General features: G+C 36.5%; 2 protein-coding genes across 2 annotated transcripts; both read left to right on the top strand.

Moving 5' to 3' along the window:
• The first annotated feature begins 3,646 nt into the window (after positions 1-3,646).
• LOC111805980 (inositol phosphorylceramide glucuronosyltransferase 1-like) lies at positions 3,647-11,248 on the top strand. Its single transcript, XM_023691291.1, has 10 exons — positions 3,647-4,119; positions 6,282-6,402; positions 6,646-6,831; positions 7,016-7,179; positions 8,786-8,893; positions 9,135-9,272; positions 9,359-9,496; positions 9,647-9,911; positions 10,025-10,148; positions 10,935-11,248. Exons 1-10 carry the CDS (start codon positions 3,877-3,879, stop codon positions 11,074-11,076), a joined length of 1,629 nt encoding a protein of 542 aa, XP_023547059.1. The 5' UTR covers positions 3,647-3,876; the 3' UTR covers positions 11,077-11,248.
• A 1,912-nt stretch (positions 11,249-13,160) lies between these two features.
• Positions 13,161-17,851, top strand: LOC111805682 (GPN-loop GTPase 1-like). The gene is made up of 7 exons (XM_023690847.1): positions 13,161-13,278; positions 13,738-13,821; positions 14,486-14,621; positions 15,671-15,897; positions 16,247-16,537; positions 16,950-17,155; positions 17,263-17,851. Exons 2-7 carry the CDS (start codon positions 13,744-13,746, stop codon positions 17,543-17,545), a joined length of 1,221 nt encoding a protein of 406 aa, XP_023546615.1. The 5' UTR covers positions 13,161-13,278; positions 13,738-13,743; the 3' UTR covers positions 17,546-17,851.
• Positions 17,852-18,936: the final 1,085 nt, after the last annotated feature.

Genomic DNA, 18,936 nt, shown 5'->3' with positions numbered 1-18,936 from the left:
TCTTGCAAAAGAAAAAGAAAGTTAGAGAGAAAATTGAGTGGAAACAGAAAAGAGTCGTCGTGGAGTTCATCGGACCACCATCGGAATCCACCTTCAGATGAGACCTGTACAAGGACTGAGAGGCTAGCAAGGCCGACGCTTCGTCAAGATCCAAGAACGTTTCGTGAGGTAAGGTTCTGAACGATTTCAGATCTGATCTTTTTCTATGTGAATCGAATCCTAAAAATGTTGAGATATTCACCTAGGAACAACTCTACTCATGATTTGTGAAGAAGTTTGGCTGAAATCTCGATCCGAAGGCGGAGATCCAAGAATTGTCTAAGAACGGTAAGTGAACTTCCGACGCTCTTAACTCGTTCGGTAGTTAAGTAAAAAAATTACGAAAAAATACCAGGACATAGCACTTAACATGATCTAGAACCTTGCCGAGGAAATCATATCGATCCGAACTTCGAATCAAAAGATATGATAATCGAAAATGTGATTCTGTGTTACGGATTGTGTCGGGCGGCGAGTGGCGAAGGGCGGTGTGGCAGGCGCCGAACACACGTCGATCGTCGACTGGAGCAACGCAGCCCCAATGAGACGACGACATGTGTCGCCTGCAAACCCCGAGCCAAACTGGACCTCCCGACCTGCGACTGCGCAGAAGCAACCGTGCGTGCGGCCTACGACTGGCGCACTTCCTCGCGTGTGGTCGGTGCACAGTCGGCATGTGAGGGCGTGTGAGACAGTCGTTTGGGCCCGTTTGCCCTCTATTTGCCCGATTGTTGTCCCGATTCTAGTTCTAATACTGTTTTTATGTGAATAGGGACCTAATTGAAGAAAATCAGTAATTTTTGACACCTCACGGGCATAGAAATGCTAGCGAAAGGGCACGCGTCAACCAGGTAAGTCACCACCCAGTGTTAGGAAAAATACTTGTAGGATTCGCTTGGACTGCATGCATGCTAGTTATTCATCATAGGTGGTAGCCTCTTATGAATAATTGTTATGAGTTGATGATGTGTAATACTATGAGAAGTTTTGGGTGAATTATCTGAGTGTGCGATCATGCTTTAAATTTCCGCTGTACGTTTGCATGTGTTAATTCATGTTGGAATTGCGTATTCCGCATTCTGGGTGCTTGATGGATGACTTCGCCCCATTGAGCGTGAACTTCGCATTTTATGTGCTTGATGGAGGCCATCGCCCTGTTGAGCCTACGTGCCTAATTTGCATGAATTATATAGTATGATGTTAGACGATGGTTGTATGCACACTCTGTTATTTCTATGGCTCATTACTATGATAAGCTTAGGGATTTGATGTTAGGAACGACGAGTCGCTCTAGCTAAACTTAACCTTCCCCTAGGAACTTAGCGGATTACCACGACAACAAAGTACCTTAGAAGTGTTCATAGATTGCTAGTGTGAGAACGGTATCTATAGCTTCGTGGGAGGACCAAAGGTTCCTGACCAGTTCTTACTACTCTTAACCATTTCGCATGGGAAATGTGTCCCCACGTCGTACAGCCCATTAGCTGCATGGGTAGGGTTGGGTCGCCCCCCCCCCCCCCCCCNCTATATGGGCTTAAGAGGTACTCAGTACACCCTAGGCTAGATACCACGTAGGCCCAGATAGCCATGCAGAGGTAATGCTTCATAGAGAGATATCGACCATATCAGCTTAGCATAAGGAACCTTTAGGTATCTAATGAAAGGACGATGAACCGATGAAGCCCAAGGGGCAAGCTCCAAGGGAGTAAGATTAGAACCAGATGTCCTAGAACCGAATTAGGAGATTGTGAGAATCTGTTAAGTTAGGATGCGAAGAGAGCCTACAAGTAGGTGGCTTACTGAGTATAATTTTTATACTCATCCTTGCTATGTTTACCTTTTTCAGGAGCGCAAGGCGTTGGTCAAGGGCAGACGTGATGGAGACGGGGATTGTCACAGAGGAATGGGTTGTCCTGGGGCGTTAGTCTAGTCTTTATTTTGTATTTGTATTCTTTTGTAATTTGTTTCCAAACTGTTAATTGTTTGATTGTTTGTCGTTCGAAAACTTTATTGGAATTAAATGATTTTTCTCTATTGCATATTTAAATTATTTTGTGCACTCATGTGTCGTTTAGTCACGGTCCACAATAAAATATTGGGTCTAGCTATGCCCACAGCAGCAGAGATGTTTCAGACGTTCATGATGACCTCGATGGAAAATCAGGCTCTAACGAACCAAATGATACAAACCATCATGGCTAATCAATCAACGGAGCCAAAGATTTAGGGACTATGACTGTGGAATCCCGCTACCTAAGAGATTTCCAGAGGCGTAAACCGTCTTCCTTTGACAGAGGCAAGGTGGATCCCATTGCCGCATAGAATTGGCTAGAGGCCATAGAAACGACCTTCCATTTTATGAACTGCTCGCTAAAGTATCAAGTCCATTGTGGGACGTATATGTTGAAAGGAGAGGCGCACTTCTGGTGGAAGGGTGCTCAGAAGACCATTATACCACAAGGAGAGTTTATTACCTGGTGCCAGTTTAAAGATGCTTATCTCCGCAAATATTACCCAATCACTACCAGAGTGAAAATGCAAGCATCATTCCTCGAACTGAAACAGGGAGACAAATCAGGGAAGGAATATGACTTAGAGTTCAAGAGGCTGGCAAGATTTTCTTCGGCCTATGTTAGTTCTGATGAGTTGAAGGCCGAATGATTTATTGCTAACCTGAGGGAGTACCTGAAGGGGAATGTGACAGCCCTGTCATACTTCGATTATGCAAAAGCCCTTCAGGTGGCGACCCTCCTCGACGCGCCCCACACCAACAATCTACAATTGGGAACAACACAGTCATCCCACACTGCAGCCGAAGGAAAGGGGACAGACCATAGCCACCCCAGAACTGGTAGAATATTGGGTCTTGACGTTATTTTGTGCATTTAAATTATTTTGATTTTCTCTATTGCTTATTTAAATTATTTTGTGCATTCATGTGTTGTTGATAGTCACAGTCTGTAGTAAAATACTAGGTCGCGACAATGCGTGAACCGTGTGCAGAGAAATACTATAGATTCAACCCTACCTAGACTAGAAAAGAAAGTAGAATCCAAAGAACAGACACATAAATTAAGTCTCCCAGACATGACACATGTTGTATGTGGATGCATTTTTTTACCCCGAGTGGAGTCACTTAATATAAGTCTATAGAAAATTTTTAAGATAGAATGCTTTTAAATTGTTTTCTACACAAACTGCCATGACATGCCTATGGTAGTGGACTTATTTTTTTATTAAAAAAATAGTGTCGTTACAAAAAAAAAAAATAATAATAAATAATAATAATAATACCAATAATTATTAGAAACATGGGAGGTATAGATTATGTTCAATGCAACCTTCTTTACTCATTTTGTACTGCTATAATTGAGATTTGAAAGTACTGAATTTCTTAATATAAATAAAATAACTAATCATAATTAATTATTTAAAATTAACTAAAAATATTATTTATTTATATAAAATTTGATATTATTTTGATATTATTTCTATATAATTTTTTTAACTTTTTATATTCAATTATCCTCAACAAAACTTTGAACTGTAATAGAATTTATTCCATTAAAATCGTTTCTAATATAAACTCACATGGTTACAGCAAAGCATGGGTGGAATCAACCGCACGAGATTCGGCTCCACAATTTTCAAACTGGAAGTGCCTGAAAAAAAGTGTCAAAGCGGCGACATGAACAGAGAGACTACCCAAATCGATTCGATCGTAGTACTCGACTTTGGAGCAGAAATCCTTCAAAACGATTCCCCTTTTGCTCTTCATCCAAAAATTCCCTTTTTTCCGACGAAATTTGGGGAATCATTTTATTTTGTTAGATTATAATGAAATTTTGCGCTTTGATTTTCGTGGCGATCGCCTTCGTTTTCATTCAATCTCGAGTATCAGCAGCTTCTTCTTCCGGATCGCAGTCTTCCGACGAAGCTTATGTCACGCTTTTGTATGGCGATGAATTTCTTTTGGGGGTTCGAGTTCTTGGGAAATCGATTCGCGACACTGGGTCCAACAAGGACATGGTGGCGTTGGTTTCTGATGGGGTTTCTGAGTATGCTAAGAGGCTATTAGAGGTCAGGTTTTTAGTTTGTTCTTTGTTTCTAAGAAATCTGAGCTATAAGAGCAACTCATTTGATGGATACTTTCTCTTTATTTTCTGTCTTTCTTCTGAAATTTTCGACTTGTAAGTTAAATTTGCTAGCTACTTCGAATTCCATTCTATATGTTGATTTAGTCTGTAAGTGTGTGGATGTTTGTGAAATTAAGGGTACTTAGTTATTTTTCAAATGAAGACAAGGGAGTTTCCTCGAGCCTTTTCCCCTAATGGCTGAGAATTTAGTCTAAATTGGTGATTGGAGTTTCTGCAGTAACAAATAGTTTGACAGTAGATCGTGAATCCCTACTTAGAATAGTATAATTTTACGTGATTTCTAAAAAACAAATGTTGTGGAGTCAAAACAGTATTTCTATGTCCTTGAAGGTTACAAGGTTGATAGGGATAACTTCCCTCTGAGATGATATTACTTTTATTTTCTTTTCGAGTAGTGAAGAGTCATTTATCAACCTGAATAATTTCCTAGCTTTCTCTGAGGCCATTTTTGAGTTGAAGATTAACAGGGTAAGTGCCAATTCTTTGGGTTGAACTGTGATCTTGTTAAGCTATGTAGGCGGTTAGCTATGGTTGGGTGCAAGGTTATTGGACAGTTCCTTTCTGCTTACTTAGGTCTTCATTTGTGTAACAATCCCGAGTGTCTATGGTTATAGGATCCTATTATGAGTAAGATTCGAAAGACAGTTGTCCTGAAAACAAAAGTTTTTTCTTGAAAGGAGGAAGATTTACTCTCATCCTGTCAGCCTTGAGTGAGTTTCCTCCCTACTTTGTATCCCTTTTTAGGATCACTGCATCAGGAGTTTCTTTTGGAGAGAGTTGAGGATGGAAAAGGGGCACACTCGGTTAACGAATAGGTGGTTACTGGTTACAAAGCCAGTGGACTTGGGGGGATTATGGATTGCTAATGTGAGAGCCTGTAACAAGGCTCTTTTAGTGGCTTCATCTTGAGGCCAATGCCTTATGGCATAGGGTCTTTGTGGCCAAATTCAAGTGGTGAGTCGTCCCCTTTTGAAAGGATCTCCAGTGGGATCAAAAGCATATCTAGAAACCCTTGGAAAGGCATCATTGAGGAGTTTCACTTTCTCTCTCTCTGTTTTTTTTTTTTTTTTTTTTTTTTTTTTTTTTTTTTTTTTTTTTTTTTTTTTTTTTTTTTTTTTTTTTTTTTTNTGAGATGAACACTTTTTCTTCTGGTAGGATAAATGATTGGGGAATAGACCCGTTTGCCTTTTGTTTCTTTGTTTATTCCAATTATCATTGCAAGCGAACCACTCAGTAGCGGCTATTTTGTCTTCGCACATGTTTCAATCTTTAGGGATGCCACAGCTTTGTCCAATGAGGAAACATTGGGCATTCTCCATCTTCTTTCTTTGCTTGGGGAGTTTCATTACAATCTGGGTAGAAGAGATGTTTGTACTTGGAACCCTAGTTCATCTAAAGGGTTATCGTGGTTCAATCTATGTCTCATCATGGAAGGAGAAAAATCACAAGAAGAGGTCAAGTTTTTTGTTTGGCAGGTCCTCCGCGAAAGACTTAACACCTTGGACAGGGTGTTAAGGAGGGTGCCAAACTTGATGGGGTTGTAGTGTTGCATCCTTTGTAGGAGGGTAGTAGAGGACCTTTCACATATTTTATTTTTTTGCTTATGCAGTTTGGAATCAATCTAGGCTTGGCCAGGTATGGGCTACAAAGAGATGATCGAAGAGTTCCTTCGTTATTTATTTTTTTATTTTTTTTGCACAAAGGGAAGTTTTTTGTAGCAAGCAATGGTGTATGCCATTATGTGGAAGCTTTTGGGTGAGAGGAACAATGGAATTTTTAGAGGGTTTGTGAGATCTCCGAATGTGGTTTGGTCCTTTTTTAGATTTTGTCCTGTGGGCTTTAGAAACAAAACCCTTTCAATAGTGTTATTTCTCTTGATTGGAGACCCTTTTTGTAGTTTTCCTCTTTTTTATTGGCTCCCTTTTTGTATGCCCTTGTATTCTTTCATCTTTTATCAATAAAAGTTCGGTTATTCGCCAAAAAGAGGGGGAAAATTGAAGTATGCTTGCATGTATGTTTGTATTCTACATTACAATGATTACTTTTCTGTAATAAAATGCTCAGCTGCTGAAAATAATTTTGCAGGTGGATGGATGGATAGTGGAGAAGATTACTTTATTAGCAAATCCTAATCAAGTTCGTCCATCGAGATTTTGGGGTGTCTATACAAAGCTGAAAATATTTAACATGACTGACTATAGGAAAGGTGAACTTTTTAATCTTAATGTGCAGATCGTACAAAATTTAGCGTTCTTGTCAATCATTGAAAACCTCGGTAAAGGATGCCAAAGTGTGGTGATATTTGGCTGGATAACTCATTTTACTTTTTGTGTGTATGCTACCTTTCAAAAGCAGTGTATTGCTGCTCTTTGTTTAATCTCTATTACACCGTTGTGCAGCGGTAGTGTTTAGCTGCTCTTTGTTTAATATCTATTACTCTACCGTGCAGTGGTATATCTAGACGCAGATACAATCGTGTTGAAAAATATAGAAGATCTTTTTAAATGTAGCAAATTTTGTGCCAACTTGAAGCATTCTGAAAGGCTGAATTCTGGTGTTATGGTTGTGGAACCGTCTGAAACTATTTTCAATGACATGATGAGCAAAGTTAATACTTTGCCCTCTTACACTGGAGGTAGTTGATCGTGTTCCTAAATCTTATTTGTACTTTATGCTTCCTTTTATGGGTGATTATCAAACTTGCTGGTTCTATTGGAGAAACTTGAAGATTTTAAATAAAATTTTTAAATTTATGGTTGGATAACTGGATGATGTTTATGTCTCAAACTTTGATGAACACCCTGGTTTTAATTTAATAGGGGATCAAGGCTTTTTGAACTCATATTATTCTAAATTTCCCAACGCACACGTTTTTGAGCCAAACTTACCACCAGAAGTGCGACATTCCAGACCAGCTCCTGAAATGGAGCGACTCTCTACTCTTTATAATGCGGATGTTGGTCTTTATATGCTTGCTAACAAGGTATGTCTACTGACATTTTCAATGGTTTTTTTCCCTCAATTTAATGAATATTTATTAATTCTCGTCCTCTCAAACGGTGCTTCATTATTTACTTTCAGTATTTTTCTTTGAATGGTATTTAAGAGTTTTAGGTTTAGATCCATATCACTCTGTTAATGCAGTTAGAAATACTTATTTTATAGTTAACTATTTATGTTCAGTAGTCTTCCTTTGTCTCACCCTTATTAGACGTCCGCTTGCATTTGCAATAATTTATGGTGACATCCAATCCAAGTATACAAATCTGAATATCATAATTATGAGGGTATGAATAATGCCCAGAACCAAGAAATGTTGAATAATATTTTAGCTTCTCTGATTATTGTAGCTGGAAACATAATAAAATTGATCTGTGATGGATCAATGAAATGCTGTTTGATCTATAATAAAATTGTAGTTGGAAACATTTATTATCGATGATACCTGCAGCTGTAAAAGAGTTGACATTTCACTGCCTACTAAAAAGTTTATATGTTACTCTCCTCACTCCCAAGTCCCGGTGATATTAGCATTGAAAAAATAAACATCGGGAGGTTTACCACAGAAAAATCAATAGAATGGGAAATCAAATGGAAACTTTAAATGGGGCTTCCTCTTCAAATGGAAACTCTTGCTTCATGGAAAAATAAGACAAGTAATCAATTCAAGTATTAACCATGAGGAGTGGGGTTTAGATGACAACTTATTTGGAGACTCATTCAGTCTCTCTGGCTGTAAATCACCTTTTCATTCCATTTAAACAGGCTTGTATCTTTTGGGATTATATTTATAAGCATTTGGTTCGCGGACTGTCTTCTTTATAATATCCGGAACTTCCATTCGTATTCAATCACCCATTCAAGAGAGGAAGGAAGATCCTAGAGCTAAAATTTGTTTGGGATTTTTTTGTTGTCTATCTGGCCTGAGCACAACTCTTGGATTTTCACTGATAAGAAACAAGATCCCCAATTTTTTTTTCACTTCAGTCACTTTCTTGTCCCTATCGTGGTGCAAACTAATAAGCGCTCCCATTCATAATTATAGCTCATAACCAATTGAAAAAGTTTTCTGTAATCCAGTGGATAGGATCTCATCATTTTGTAATTTCCTTTTATCAATGAAATATTACTGTATCCTATAAAAAAAAAAAAAAAGGATTATACTTGGTTTTGAGGTTAAATCTGCTAATAGTTGCCGTGTGAATGATTTGTACCTTTTATATTTGCTTATAGCGGATTATTACTGTAGGGTGTGTTACCCTATTGGAGATATTGTTAATCCAGTTTTTTTTTTTCTTTTTTCTATATGTTTTTTGTTGGAGCTTTGTATGCATTTTCACCTATTAGGTTAGATCCGGAAATTCCCTCGTTATATTTTTGCATGACATATAATTCCCTCGCTACATTTTTTAATCCAATCTGTGAAAAGAAATGAACTCTTATAATGACTTCATATTTATGCTTCTGTTTGGAAGTAAAACTCTCTGGATTGCGAAAGAGCTGTCATTTTAAAAAAGAAAAACTTCCCCTTCAATTTTTATGTCAATTCCTGCAATCTTCTTGTTTGAGCATTATGCATATCTTTGCAGTGGATGGTAGATGAGAGCGAACTTCGGGTTATCCACTATACACTAGGCCCCCTCAAACCTTGGGACTGGTGGACATCTTGGCTCTTAAAACCTGTAGATATCTGGCAGGTATTTCTCTCAAATTTTATTTATAGTTTCTTCTATTCCTTTGCTGCCTGTGTACACGTATGGTTTATCATGTGCCATAGCGTTGCACATTTGCAATCATACACTTCAAAATCAGTGCATTAGTCCAGCAGCTCGAGTTTGATTACCGATATGGTCATTCTTATTATGCATTTTTGTCTTATTTAGGAATGTAAAATGTTGTGCCACTTGTAACCTTTTCTTTTGTTTGAGCTGATTGTAGAATGTCAGAGAAAAGCTAGAAGACTCCCTTCCTGGAACTGGTGGGGGTAGAAATCCTAATGATGATCTTATTGTCAAAATTCTTGTTCTTCTTCCCCTTGTTGCATTAATCTTCTATTTTTACCAATCTTGTCTTCAGGTAAGCAACAGGGTAAATTATTTTCAAATAGTTATTACGAGGTTAGGATCAGTGATTTGATCTAAACGGTCTCTTGTTTTTCTCAGACACGGTGGCACTCTAATGCATCGTGGAGAAACTTGTTATGCGATCAAGTCAGGCATCTTTACTACAAAATAAAGTCTGTTGGGACAATTAATTATACTGGTCTTTCTACACTAAATACTGTTAATTTGAACCATCAGGTACATTTCCTCCTTAGCTCTCGATTTAAGTATTAGTTACGTGTTACAATCATACTATTCATTAAGGTGAAGAGTAGCATACGACTTTTTGTTTCGTCTTCTTGAAGTTTATATCTTGATTTGTTTATAAGTTCCTGTGATGATGTGCAGTCCAAGATACCTGTTTATTTGGGTGGAATGTCAATCTTCGTCTGTTTTATTGCTGCTGTAATTGCCCTTGCACTTGCATTTGCGATCGTACCAAGGCAAGTGATGCCATGGACTGGCTTACTGTTGATGTATGAGTGGATATTCACAATTTTCATTCTACTATTTGGAGGCTATCTCCATTTTATTTACAAATGGGGTAAATCAATGGCAACACAAGCAGGATCCTTCTCCTCTGATTCTGAGTCTTTTGATTACTCTGCTAAAGGTTTGCTTTAATGCTTTGCAGCTCCCCTCAACTTCTAATGTGTAGTATCAGCAACCAACCAAATATTGTTGATGCATAGTTTCTAAGTTTTGTTGATTTCTCTTCTATATTAGATCATCAGTGGCAAGCATCAAGCTGTGACGTTGCCACATGGTTTTATGGTCTAGGAATGGCTTTCTTGGCTGTTGTTGCTCCAACTTTGCCTTGTATTCTGGGATTTACTGCTCTGTTTTTGAGGTAATTTACTTGTGTTCTTTGTTGTCACAAACAGTAACAATGTTGGAAACCATCTGTTCTTGCTTGAAAATTGAACTCATAAAGTTTTCCTGTTGTATCATAGGTTTAAATTTCAATATGATCATTAAAAGACACGAAGTCTTCATAAAGATTATAATATGAAGTTTCTGTTTAATACATTTATAACATTAGACTGTATCATCGTTGTTGTTATGGTGATTTGCCTTTCTTTTGCTACTTCTCCAGTAGAGATATAAGGTGATGGTAGTCAAAGAACCTGTCTGTGGGTCTCTTATTGAAACCGTCCAAGCCTACCGCTAATAAACATTGTCCTCTTTGCTTTCCGCTAATAAATATTGTCCTCTTTGCTTTCCGCTAATAAATATTGTCCTCTTTGCTTTCCGCTAATAAATATTGTCCTCTTTGCTTTCCTTTCCGGGTTTCCCTCAAGATTTTTAAAATGCCTCATCACACCCATATAAAAAATGTTTCCTTCTCCACCCCAACTGATGTGGGATCTCACAATCCACCCCCTTTCAGGGCCCAGCGCCCATGCTGGCACACCGTCTCATGTCCACCCCTTTGAGGCTCTCAGCTTTCTCACTGGCACATCGCTCGATGTTTAGTTATAAGGGTGTGGAAATCTCTCTTTTGAGGGGAAGCTCGAAAGGGAAAGTGCAAAGAGGATAATATTTACAAGCAGTGAGCTTGGGCTGTTAGTATTATTTATTGTGGCATCATCTAAAAACGATCGAACCTTATATGTTGTGTTTTTGTGTTCGACAGGTTAGGTTTGATGGTTGTAGGGGGGCTGGTTTTGGTATCTTTTATGACATATGCTGCTGAACACCTTGCAATTAGATCATTCTTGAGAGGCCTTGAAAACAGAGATGGTGCAAGAGGCGGCAGCAGGAGTAGTATATGTTGATGATTTGGTAAAGTTGAACAGTGCTGTAAAATAACCCATTTTCTTGTACTAACAACTTTGAGCTCTCATTCATTCATTTGTACACTACTGAAAACTACATTTTGATTTATTGTTTCTTTTTTGTAGTTTCAAGTAAATTATCTAATTTAATTCCATAACTTGGGTCTATAAATTATGAGTCATGCACTCGATCCTTGGTTCGCACATTCTCTATGCACTCGATCCTTGATTCGCACATTCTCTCGTTTATGGGGCATTTGTCCATTTTAGAATAAGAGGGTTTGTTCGTAAGGTTTTGAAACCCGGGAATCAAATAGTTGTGTTTTGTGAGCACAAGTGCAAGTTTGGGATGTTGGGAATCAAAAAGTAGATGTGTTCTTAGGTTGTTCGGGTTGTACATTTTTTAAATAAATTTAATCAACTCACAATTTAAAGAAAAAATAGCTCCAATTTTAACGTTTAAATAACTTTAGAAATTTGATGACTAACCTAAACTTAAATGACTCCTTATCTTTAATGTAGAATAATGATAACTCAAACAAGGAGAGAGTTCTTGATTGCCTCACTACATGCGTACGACATGAGTTCTTTCTTTTATTACTTAACTTAGTAGCCGTGCTAGGGGAAAGTCTCATGCACGGTTTTAAATGAGAGAAAAAAAAGTGAAGAATCTTCTATTAGAAAAAAAGTGAAGAATCTTCTATTAGACTCTGAATCTCCTATTCCAATCGTTGGTTTTCTTTCTGTTACTTCGAGAGTAGTTGCTACAGCTTCAGACACTTGAATTTTCGATATTTCTTTTTATTTCTCATTAAACGAATGATTTTTTTTTTTTAATTACATATTCGTCCATTGGTCAAATTGGCTATGTAATTACTAGAATAGTTGTTGGAGACTCAAACATTGGATATACAAGCATGATAACTTATAAGTCGTTCTAAACCTTATCTTCCTATCTCATCTAACAACACATGTCTTACTATTTAGTATCCCGAAGAAATTCAAACTCAAAATTTAAGAGGGTGATTAAAATATTTCTATGTTATAAATGAGGAAAATAATAACAGGATCATATACTCTTATGAATGCATCTTTTTAATTAAACAATGATTAAAGGATGATGTTTTTAAGTAAATTCAAAAATCACTTAGGAAAAGAAAAAAAAAAGGAAAAAAAAATTCAATTACGACTTTGACTAATTGAGTCTTGTCTATCGGTATGTGTTAAACTCCAATTCACTTTGTATATATATATATATATATACATTTAGAAGTGTACACGAATTGAGTTAGAGAAATCTTTTGGACGAATTCAAATTTCGAGTATGTTCTGTTGGTGACTCGAACGACTCGAATAGAGTTTACAACCCAATCCAACTCTCTATTTTCAGGTTGCGTTTGGTGATCGGGTTGTTTTACTTTTTTTTAATTATTTAAGTAATATGTTCTGTTGGTGACATTATTGTGTTATTATGAATTAATTAATTAAACATTTTTATTCATTAAATATAGGTCATTATAATAAATTGAAAAATGGTTCTCTGATGCAGTATAAAACAAGTTGTGTCAGTGAATGTAATCATATAAGCAAATCGATCATTGTTCATAATTACAATCGAGTTAAAAGTCTAAGTACCATTGACCTTCTAATATACAATTTATTTATAATTTAATCATAAATTAAAATTTTTCGTCCAAAGATGATCAGTCACGAAATCAATTTTGTTAATTTTCAAATTAATATGGTCTATCTTTAAATTTTACGTGTTTATTTATTTATTTATTTTTCATATTAAATTTGTATTAAATGTAACTTAACAAAAAAAATTTAGCTTAGATTTATATTTTAAAATTCAAATAATTTTTTATCCCTTAATTTTGAACTTTTTTTGAAAGGAAAGGTTTTTTTCTTGAATCATCGTGGTTCTAGGAGNTGTTGATTTTTATTTCCTAAATCTTTAAAATTCAAATAAATTCGTTGTTTATATTTATTTATTTATTTATTTGAAAAAAAAGGGACAATTTTTAATTTGACTATAAAAGAATATAGAACTCTCAACCTGAATACGTTCTTCTTCCCCCCCACGCTCACATGTTCTTCCACCTTCTCTCCGGCTTCTTCTCGCTTTAAGCAGCACAGTGTGGCCGCCATCGTCGCCGCCGTCTTTCTTCCGCTCGTGCGGCCTTAGCCTCCCTCTTAACGGTTTGCACTGATTTTCTACTCTCTTGTTGTACTGATATTCTCATATGCATTACGTCATTTTTCTCACTTGAGAAACTCAAATTAAGACTTGTCTAATGAATGAAAGGATGAGTCGTTTTTTTTTTGTTTTTTTTGTTAATTTTGTTTGTAATAGCAATGAAAGAGAAATCAGCCGCGCGGCAAACTGGGATATGTTTGTACTTGAGGAAAGTTTTTTGATCGATAAACGAACGTCCTCGGCCATATTTATTGTTGTAGGTTTTAGTTTGTTTTGATGAGTTTTAAATTAAAATTATGGTGGGCGAGCGCGACACCGAGCATGAGTCTTCTTTGTTTACATTTATGCTAGGCTTTTAGGGGCTGTTCTCTCTCAGAGGCCAGGCGGGAGAAGAAAGAGTGTAAGAAAAAGTCTGAACTTCATGTCCCTGATTTATCATCGTTTGTTTGTTGTTGTTTCAGCCAGCAATGGATGTCGATTCTGATAACGTTCATAAACCATCTGAAGATGCGGAGTGCAAGCCAATGGTGTCTGAAGATTCAAATGTATATTAAGTAACTTTAATTTCCTTAATTATATGTATTTTTTATTGTTTTTCTTTTAGATACATGGAAATTTTAGCTGTTTGGTGCATAAGAAAGTGATGAAATTATTCCAAGTTTCTTGTCTCGTCCGTTTAGGATTTTATTCCGTTAGTTATGAGATTTTAAATAAACGTTGGTGTTTATTTTCTTTGTTGTATCTGTATGTTTGGGTCCCATTTTGACCATGTTCCAATCATATGTTGAAAGCTTGTCTTGATTTGTAGTCTTTTTTTTATATTAAGAAGAAGGGTAAAGCAAAAGAGGAAATTGCTGATTCAATTAAGAACTTAAATATTGAGGAATTATAAACTTTTTTTGTCATGTTTATTCAAGAGACATGCATATCCCTTCTGTTTCGTGTATTAAAAGGTCGGATGAAATTATTTTCTAACTTTCTCATTCGGTTCACGTTTCAACTGCCTTGTTCTGTAAGTTGGAGGAAACCATTTTCTAAATTTATTGTTTGGTGCATTAATCATTTAGTTATGAGATTTTAGAAAATGTGTGGGTTTTACTTTTATGTGTGGAAGTGTATGGGCCACATTTCAACTGTCTTGGTCAATAAGTTATTAAGAATTTAAGAGCTAGTCTTGATTTTTATTTTTCTTCGTATGTTGATATTAAGGATAATGGTAAAGCAAAAGAAGAGCTTGCTGATTCTATTAAGAACTTAAATATTGAAGAATCATCTAGCCATGCTGGGTCTTCAGCCACGAACTTCAGGCGCAAACCAGTTATTATCATTGTCATAGGAATGGCAGGTAATTTTCAATGGAAGTTCTTGTTGCTGTTGAAGTTCAGACGCATGCTAAATCTTTTAACTTATATTATGGTGTTTAAGACCTATGGTCTATATTGATGTTTGTCACTTTCAAAAAGTAAAATAAAAAATTCCCCCTATTTCAAAAGGGATTGACTTGCACTTCTGCAAGGTACTTTTTCAAGTGTGCCTACCACGTACTGATGTTCCTTTGGTTTCCAGAAGCCCATACAGTGTGCCTGACCATTTAGGGACTGTTCTAGAATGTTTTCTAGGACCAAATTAAGGAGGTTCTACCAGGTGAGGTGGGGTTTTGTCACCCTGCCCTAGGAGCTCAGAAGATCGAGCATAGGAAATTTGAGAGAGGAAATATTTCCTCCTATCTGAATGGATGTGGAGGTTCCATCAGGAATAGGAGGCTCTTTAGTATAAGATCATGTTAAATAAATACAGTGAACCGCCGGGAAACTTCTTAGGCTATGGAAGACCCTGGTGTTGGATATTATATTTAGTTTTGTATCTTGGTTTCCATGTTCCTAAGTTTTTCATTATCATCAGTACTGTTTTGAGGCTGGAAAGAAAGATGGAAAGAATAGAAGAAAGATAAGAGAGTTTTAGTGAGTTAAGAAGCAGAGATTTTAGAAAAGAAATTATAGAGAGTTGAAAGAGAAAATAAGGTGGTTTAAATTCAGATATTCAAGTTTGTTTAGAAAAGAACTTATAGAGAGTTGAAAGAGAAAATAAGAGGGAAAAGATCTAGCATGTTTGTTTATATTCAGATATACAAGTTTTTCTTTGAGGTGGATTGTCTTTGATTCTTCAAAGTTTTGTTTGTTTCTTTTTGTTCTTCCATCATTTTTAATTGTAAAGAGATTGAGTAGGGTGCTTGTTAGATAAGTTTTGTGCAACTGTAGCGGATGGATGGATTTGGGGTTAAATTTGGGTTTATGTTTCGTATGTCTCAAATCAAGTTCATTTGGTTTTCTTGAATGAAACACTTTCAATTTTGGGTTTAATATTACATAGCCGTAATGAAATGGCTTTTTTCAGGGAGTGGGAAGACAACTTTTCTTCATCGTCTGGTTTGCCACACACATGCATCAAATATCAGGGGTTATGTAATGAATCTTGATCCTGCTGTAATGACACTGCCTTTTGGTGCAAATATCGATATAAGAGATACCGTGCGATACAAGGAAGTGATGAAACAATTCAATCTTGGGCCTAATGGAGGAATTCTGACGTCACTTAACTTGTTTGCCACCAAATTTGATGAGGTGAAATTTCGCATGTATCTCTTTCTTAAATTATGTTTCTCTTTCTTAAATGGTTATAGTGAGTTTGGAATGATAATTTTTTTCATCATTTGTTTTTAGATCTGTAAAAGAAGATTTTATGCTTTGCTAAGTTCATGAACTGTTCTTACAAGAAACAAGAAAGTTCAGGACTAATGCTTGTGTACCTTTAGTAGCCAATCTTTCTCATATCATGTGCGCCGAGTTCATATTAATGGCATATTTCCAATGTTATTTTATTATTTAGTATTTCTTCTATATTTATACTATACATCACACACCCTACTGTATTAACATATTAAAAGTTTCTTGTTGAACTACGTGATCTCAGGTAATTTCAGTGATCGAAAAGCGAGCAGATCAGCTTGATTATGTCCTTGTTGATACTCCTGGTCAGATTGAGATATTCACGTGGTCTGCATCTGGGGCCATCATTACTGAGGCTTTTGCTTCAACCTTTCCCACTGTAATTGCTTATGTTGTCGATACACCTCGTTCGTCTAATCCAGTCACATTCATGAGCAACATGCTTTATGCCTGTTCTATCCTCTACAAGACGAGGCTACCAGTTGTGCTGGTTTTCAATAAAACCGACGTGTCAAAACACGAGTTTGCTTTGGAGGTATTTATCATGGTAACTTTGACCTTTCTTCAGTGTTTTTTAAAGAGTAGAGCTGAATCACCCAAGCGTTGACCCTTATTGGTATAAACATACCCTTCAAGGTCTGAGTTTTAGCCATGGAAAACATAGTAATTTAAAACTCTCATTGTCTATTAGGCTGTTTTAGAGTGGTGGGTAAAGTCTCCCAATGCTTATTAGTGGTGTGGTGAGTCATTTATAATCCTAATATAAATTGAAAATTTAGACCTTTGCCACCCGAGGAACGCTTCATTTTCGATAAAGATCTTCTCTCGAACCTTTGTGTATACTTATACATCTATGTAATTGTGCTGTACATTTCCCTTTTTAGATTATGAATATACTACAAAGCTCTTGAAATTTAAAAATGTTAAACAAGGAATTGTGCATGCAGTGGATGGAAGATTTTGAAGCGTTTCAAGCTGCAGTCAGTTCCGATAGTTCATACACCTCCACATTAAGTCAGAGTCTTTCACTTGTGCTGGATGAGTTCTATAAGAACTTGAAATCTGTTGGAGTGTCTGCAGTTTCTGGCTCCGGAATGGATTCTTTCTTTAAAGCAATTGAATCCAGTGCTGAGGAGTACATGGAAAACTATAAGTATGAATCTTTTCATCTGTAAATCTATTAGTTAGAGACAACGATTATGCAGGTTGGAACGTTGCAACGATTTTGACACTTCTGCTACTTTTGGCTTTTTTTCTCAGAGCAGAGCTTGACAAGAGAATCGCCGAGAAGCAGCGATTGGAGGAAGAGCGCAGACGGGAAAACATGGAGAAGTTGAGGAGGGATATGGAGAGTTCGAAGGGACAAACTGTGGTTTTGAGCACTGGTTTGAAGGACGACAAGAGTAAAACTAAGATGGTTGATGATGAAGACGAAGAGATTGACGAAGAAAATGAAGACGATTATGATTACAATAGATCTACCGAAGAGGACGATCCTATTGATGAGGATGAAGATGAAGAGGTTGCCAGATTCTCCTTTTAGTAGTGAAACAGACATGATTGGAGACAGGAGAAGTTGAAATGAAACTGTATACATTTTACGAAGAAACCGAGTCACCACACTCCGAACGCGAGGATTTGCCATTGTTTTTCTGCTTGGGGGCTGTTGTGATATTCCATTTAGATGTTGATCCTTGTAGGTAGAGGAGCTTTGGTTTGAAAGCTGGGTAGCCCATGTGTGTAATGTTGTTTGTACATTTTGATGATTTATGAGTCCCTATTTGTGATGTGCTCCCTCTTGTCAATTGAAGCTAGTTTTAGTTTTAAGAGTTTCAAATTCTATTTTAAATATTTGTTTGGCCTACAACTGGCGGTAGTATGGGTAATCAATAATGTGCCCATTCGTAATTTTAATCTGGGATGTCACCCTTTTGGGGATATGCTGAGAGACTAGTTGAATCCACTCATGCTAAAACTCCTCAAGGAAGTTGAAAATGATTTAGAATGATAAAGAATTACTCTAAGAGAACGTAAGTTATGGATTATCGAGTATAGATAGGAATAACCATCCACCATTGCGTATTGGTACTTATAGAGTATTAAGTTATGAATTATTTTTGTTCCTATGAATAGAATAGAATTGTTCCATTATTACTAAAAGAATAGACCAAATATTAATCCTTCTCAAGATAATCCCCTCACCTCAAACGGGAGGTCCATAACATAGTTTTTTTTCAGTGTAATAAAGTTACATAGTGTCTATTTTTCGTTGATAAAGGGGTATTTCCATGGGTTTGCCTTGGTATCGTGTTCATACGGTTGTATTGAATGATCCCGGTCGTTTGCTTTCTGTTCATATAATGCATACAGCTCTAGTTGCTGGTTGAGCCGGTTCAATGGCCCTATACAAATTAGCCGTTTTTTATTAGAGGCCTTAAAATAGCATGGTGGTAGATACTTAATATCATGGTGGTGATACTTTCTTCATTATGGTTATTATATACTATTGTGTTTGATTTCAAATTTACGCATCTCAATATGTAAAGTGTTAGTTGGTATATAAGTATCTACTACTTCAACCGAGATCAAGTTATTGGTCAAAAGAAGGTACCATCTCACAATTTGAGTAGCTCATCCACGGGGATGAGGAGCCACATGAAAGTAGTAATTCGACAAGCATGAGGATTATTCCCTCTCATATCATGACTCGGACTCCATCAAAATTATTCCAAGAATTGAACTCTAGAGGATATGAATTTGAATAAAAAAAGTATTAATATTATTTAGTAACTGGATAAAACTGGAGTTGAAGAATAAATAAATAAATAAATAAATAAATAAAAATGGATAGAATTATAGGTAAAATGGGTAAAATGCCCACACATACACCTCTACACGAACACTCTTCTAAATATATTTTATTTTATTAATTAA

This window comes from Cucurbita pepo, chromosome LG11 (assembly GCF_002806865.2).
Source record: "Cucurbita pepo subsp. pepo cultivar mu-cu-16 chromosome LG11, ASM280686v2, whole genome shotgun sequence".
Lineage (NCBI taxonomy): Eukaryota > Viridiplantae > Streptophyta > Magnoliopsida > Cucurbitales > Cucurbitaceae > Cucurbita > Cucurbita pepo.
Note: the sequence above shows the minus strand (reverse complement) of the source record. Positions and strands in the feature narration are given on the sequence as shown.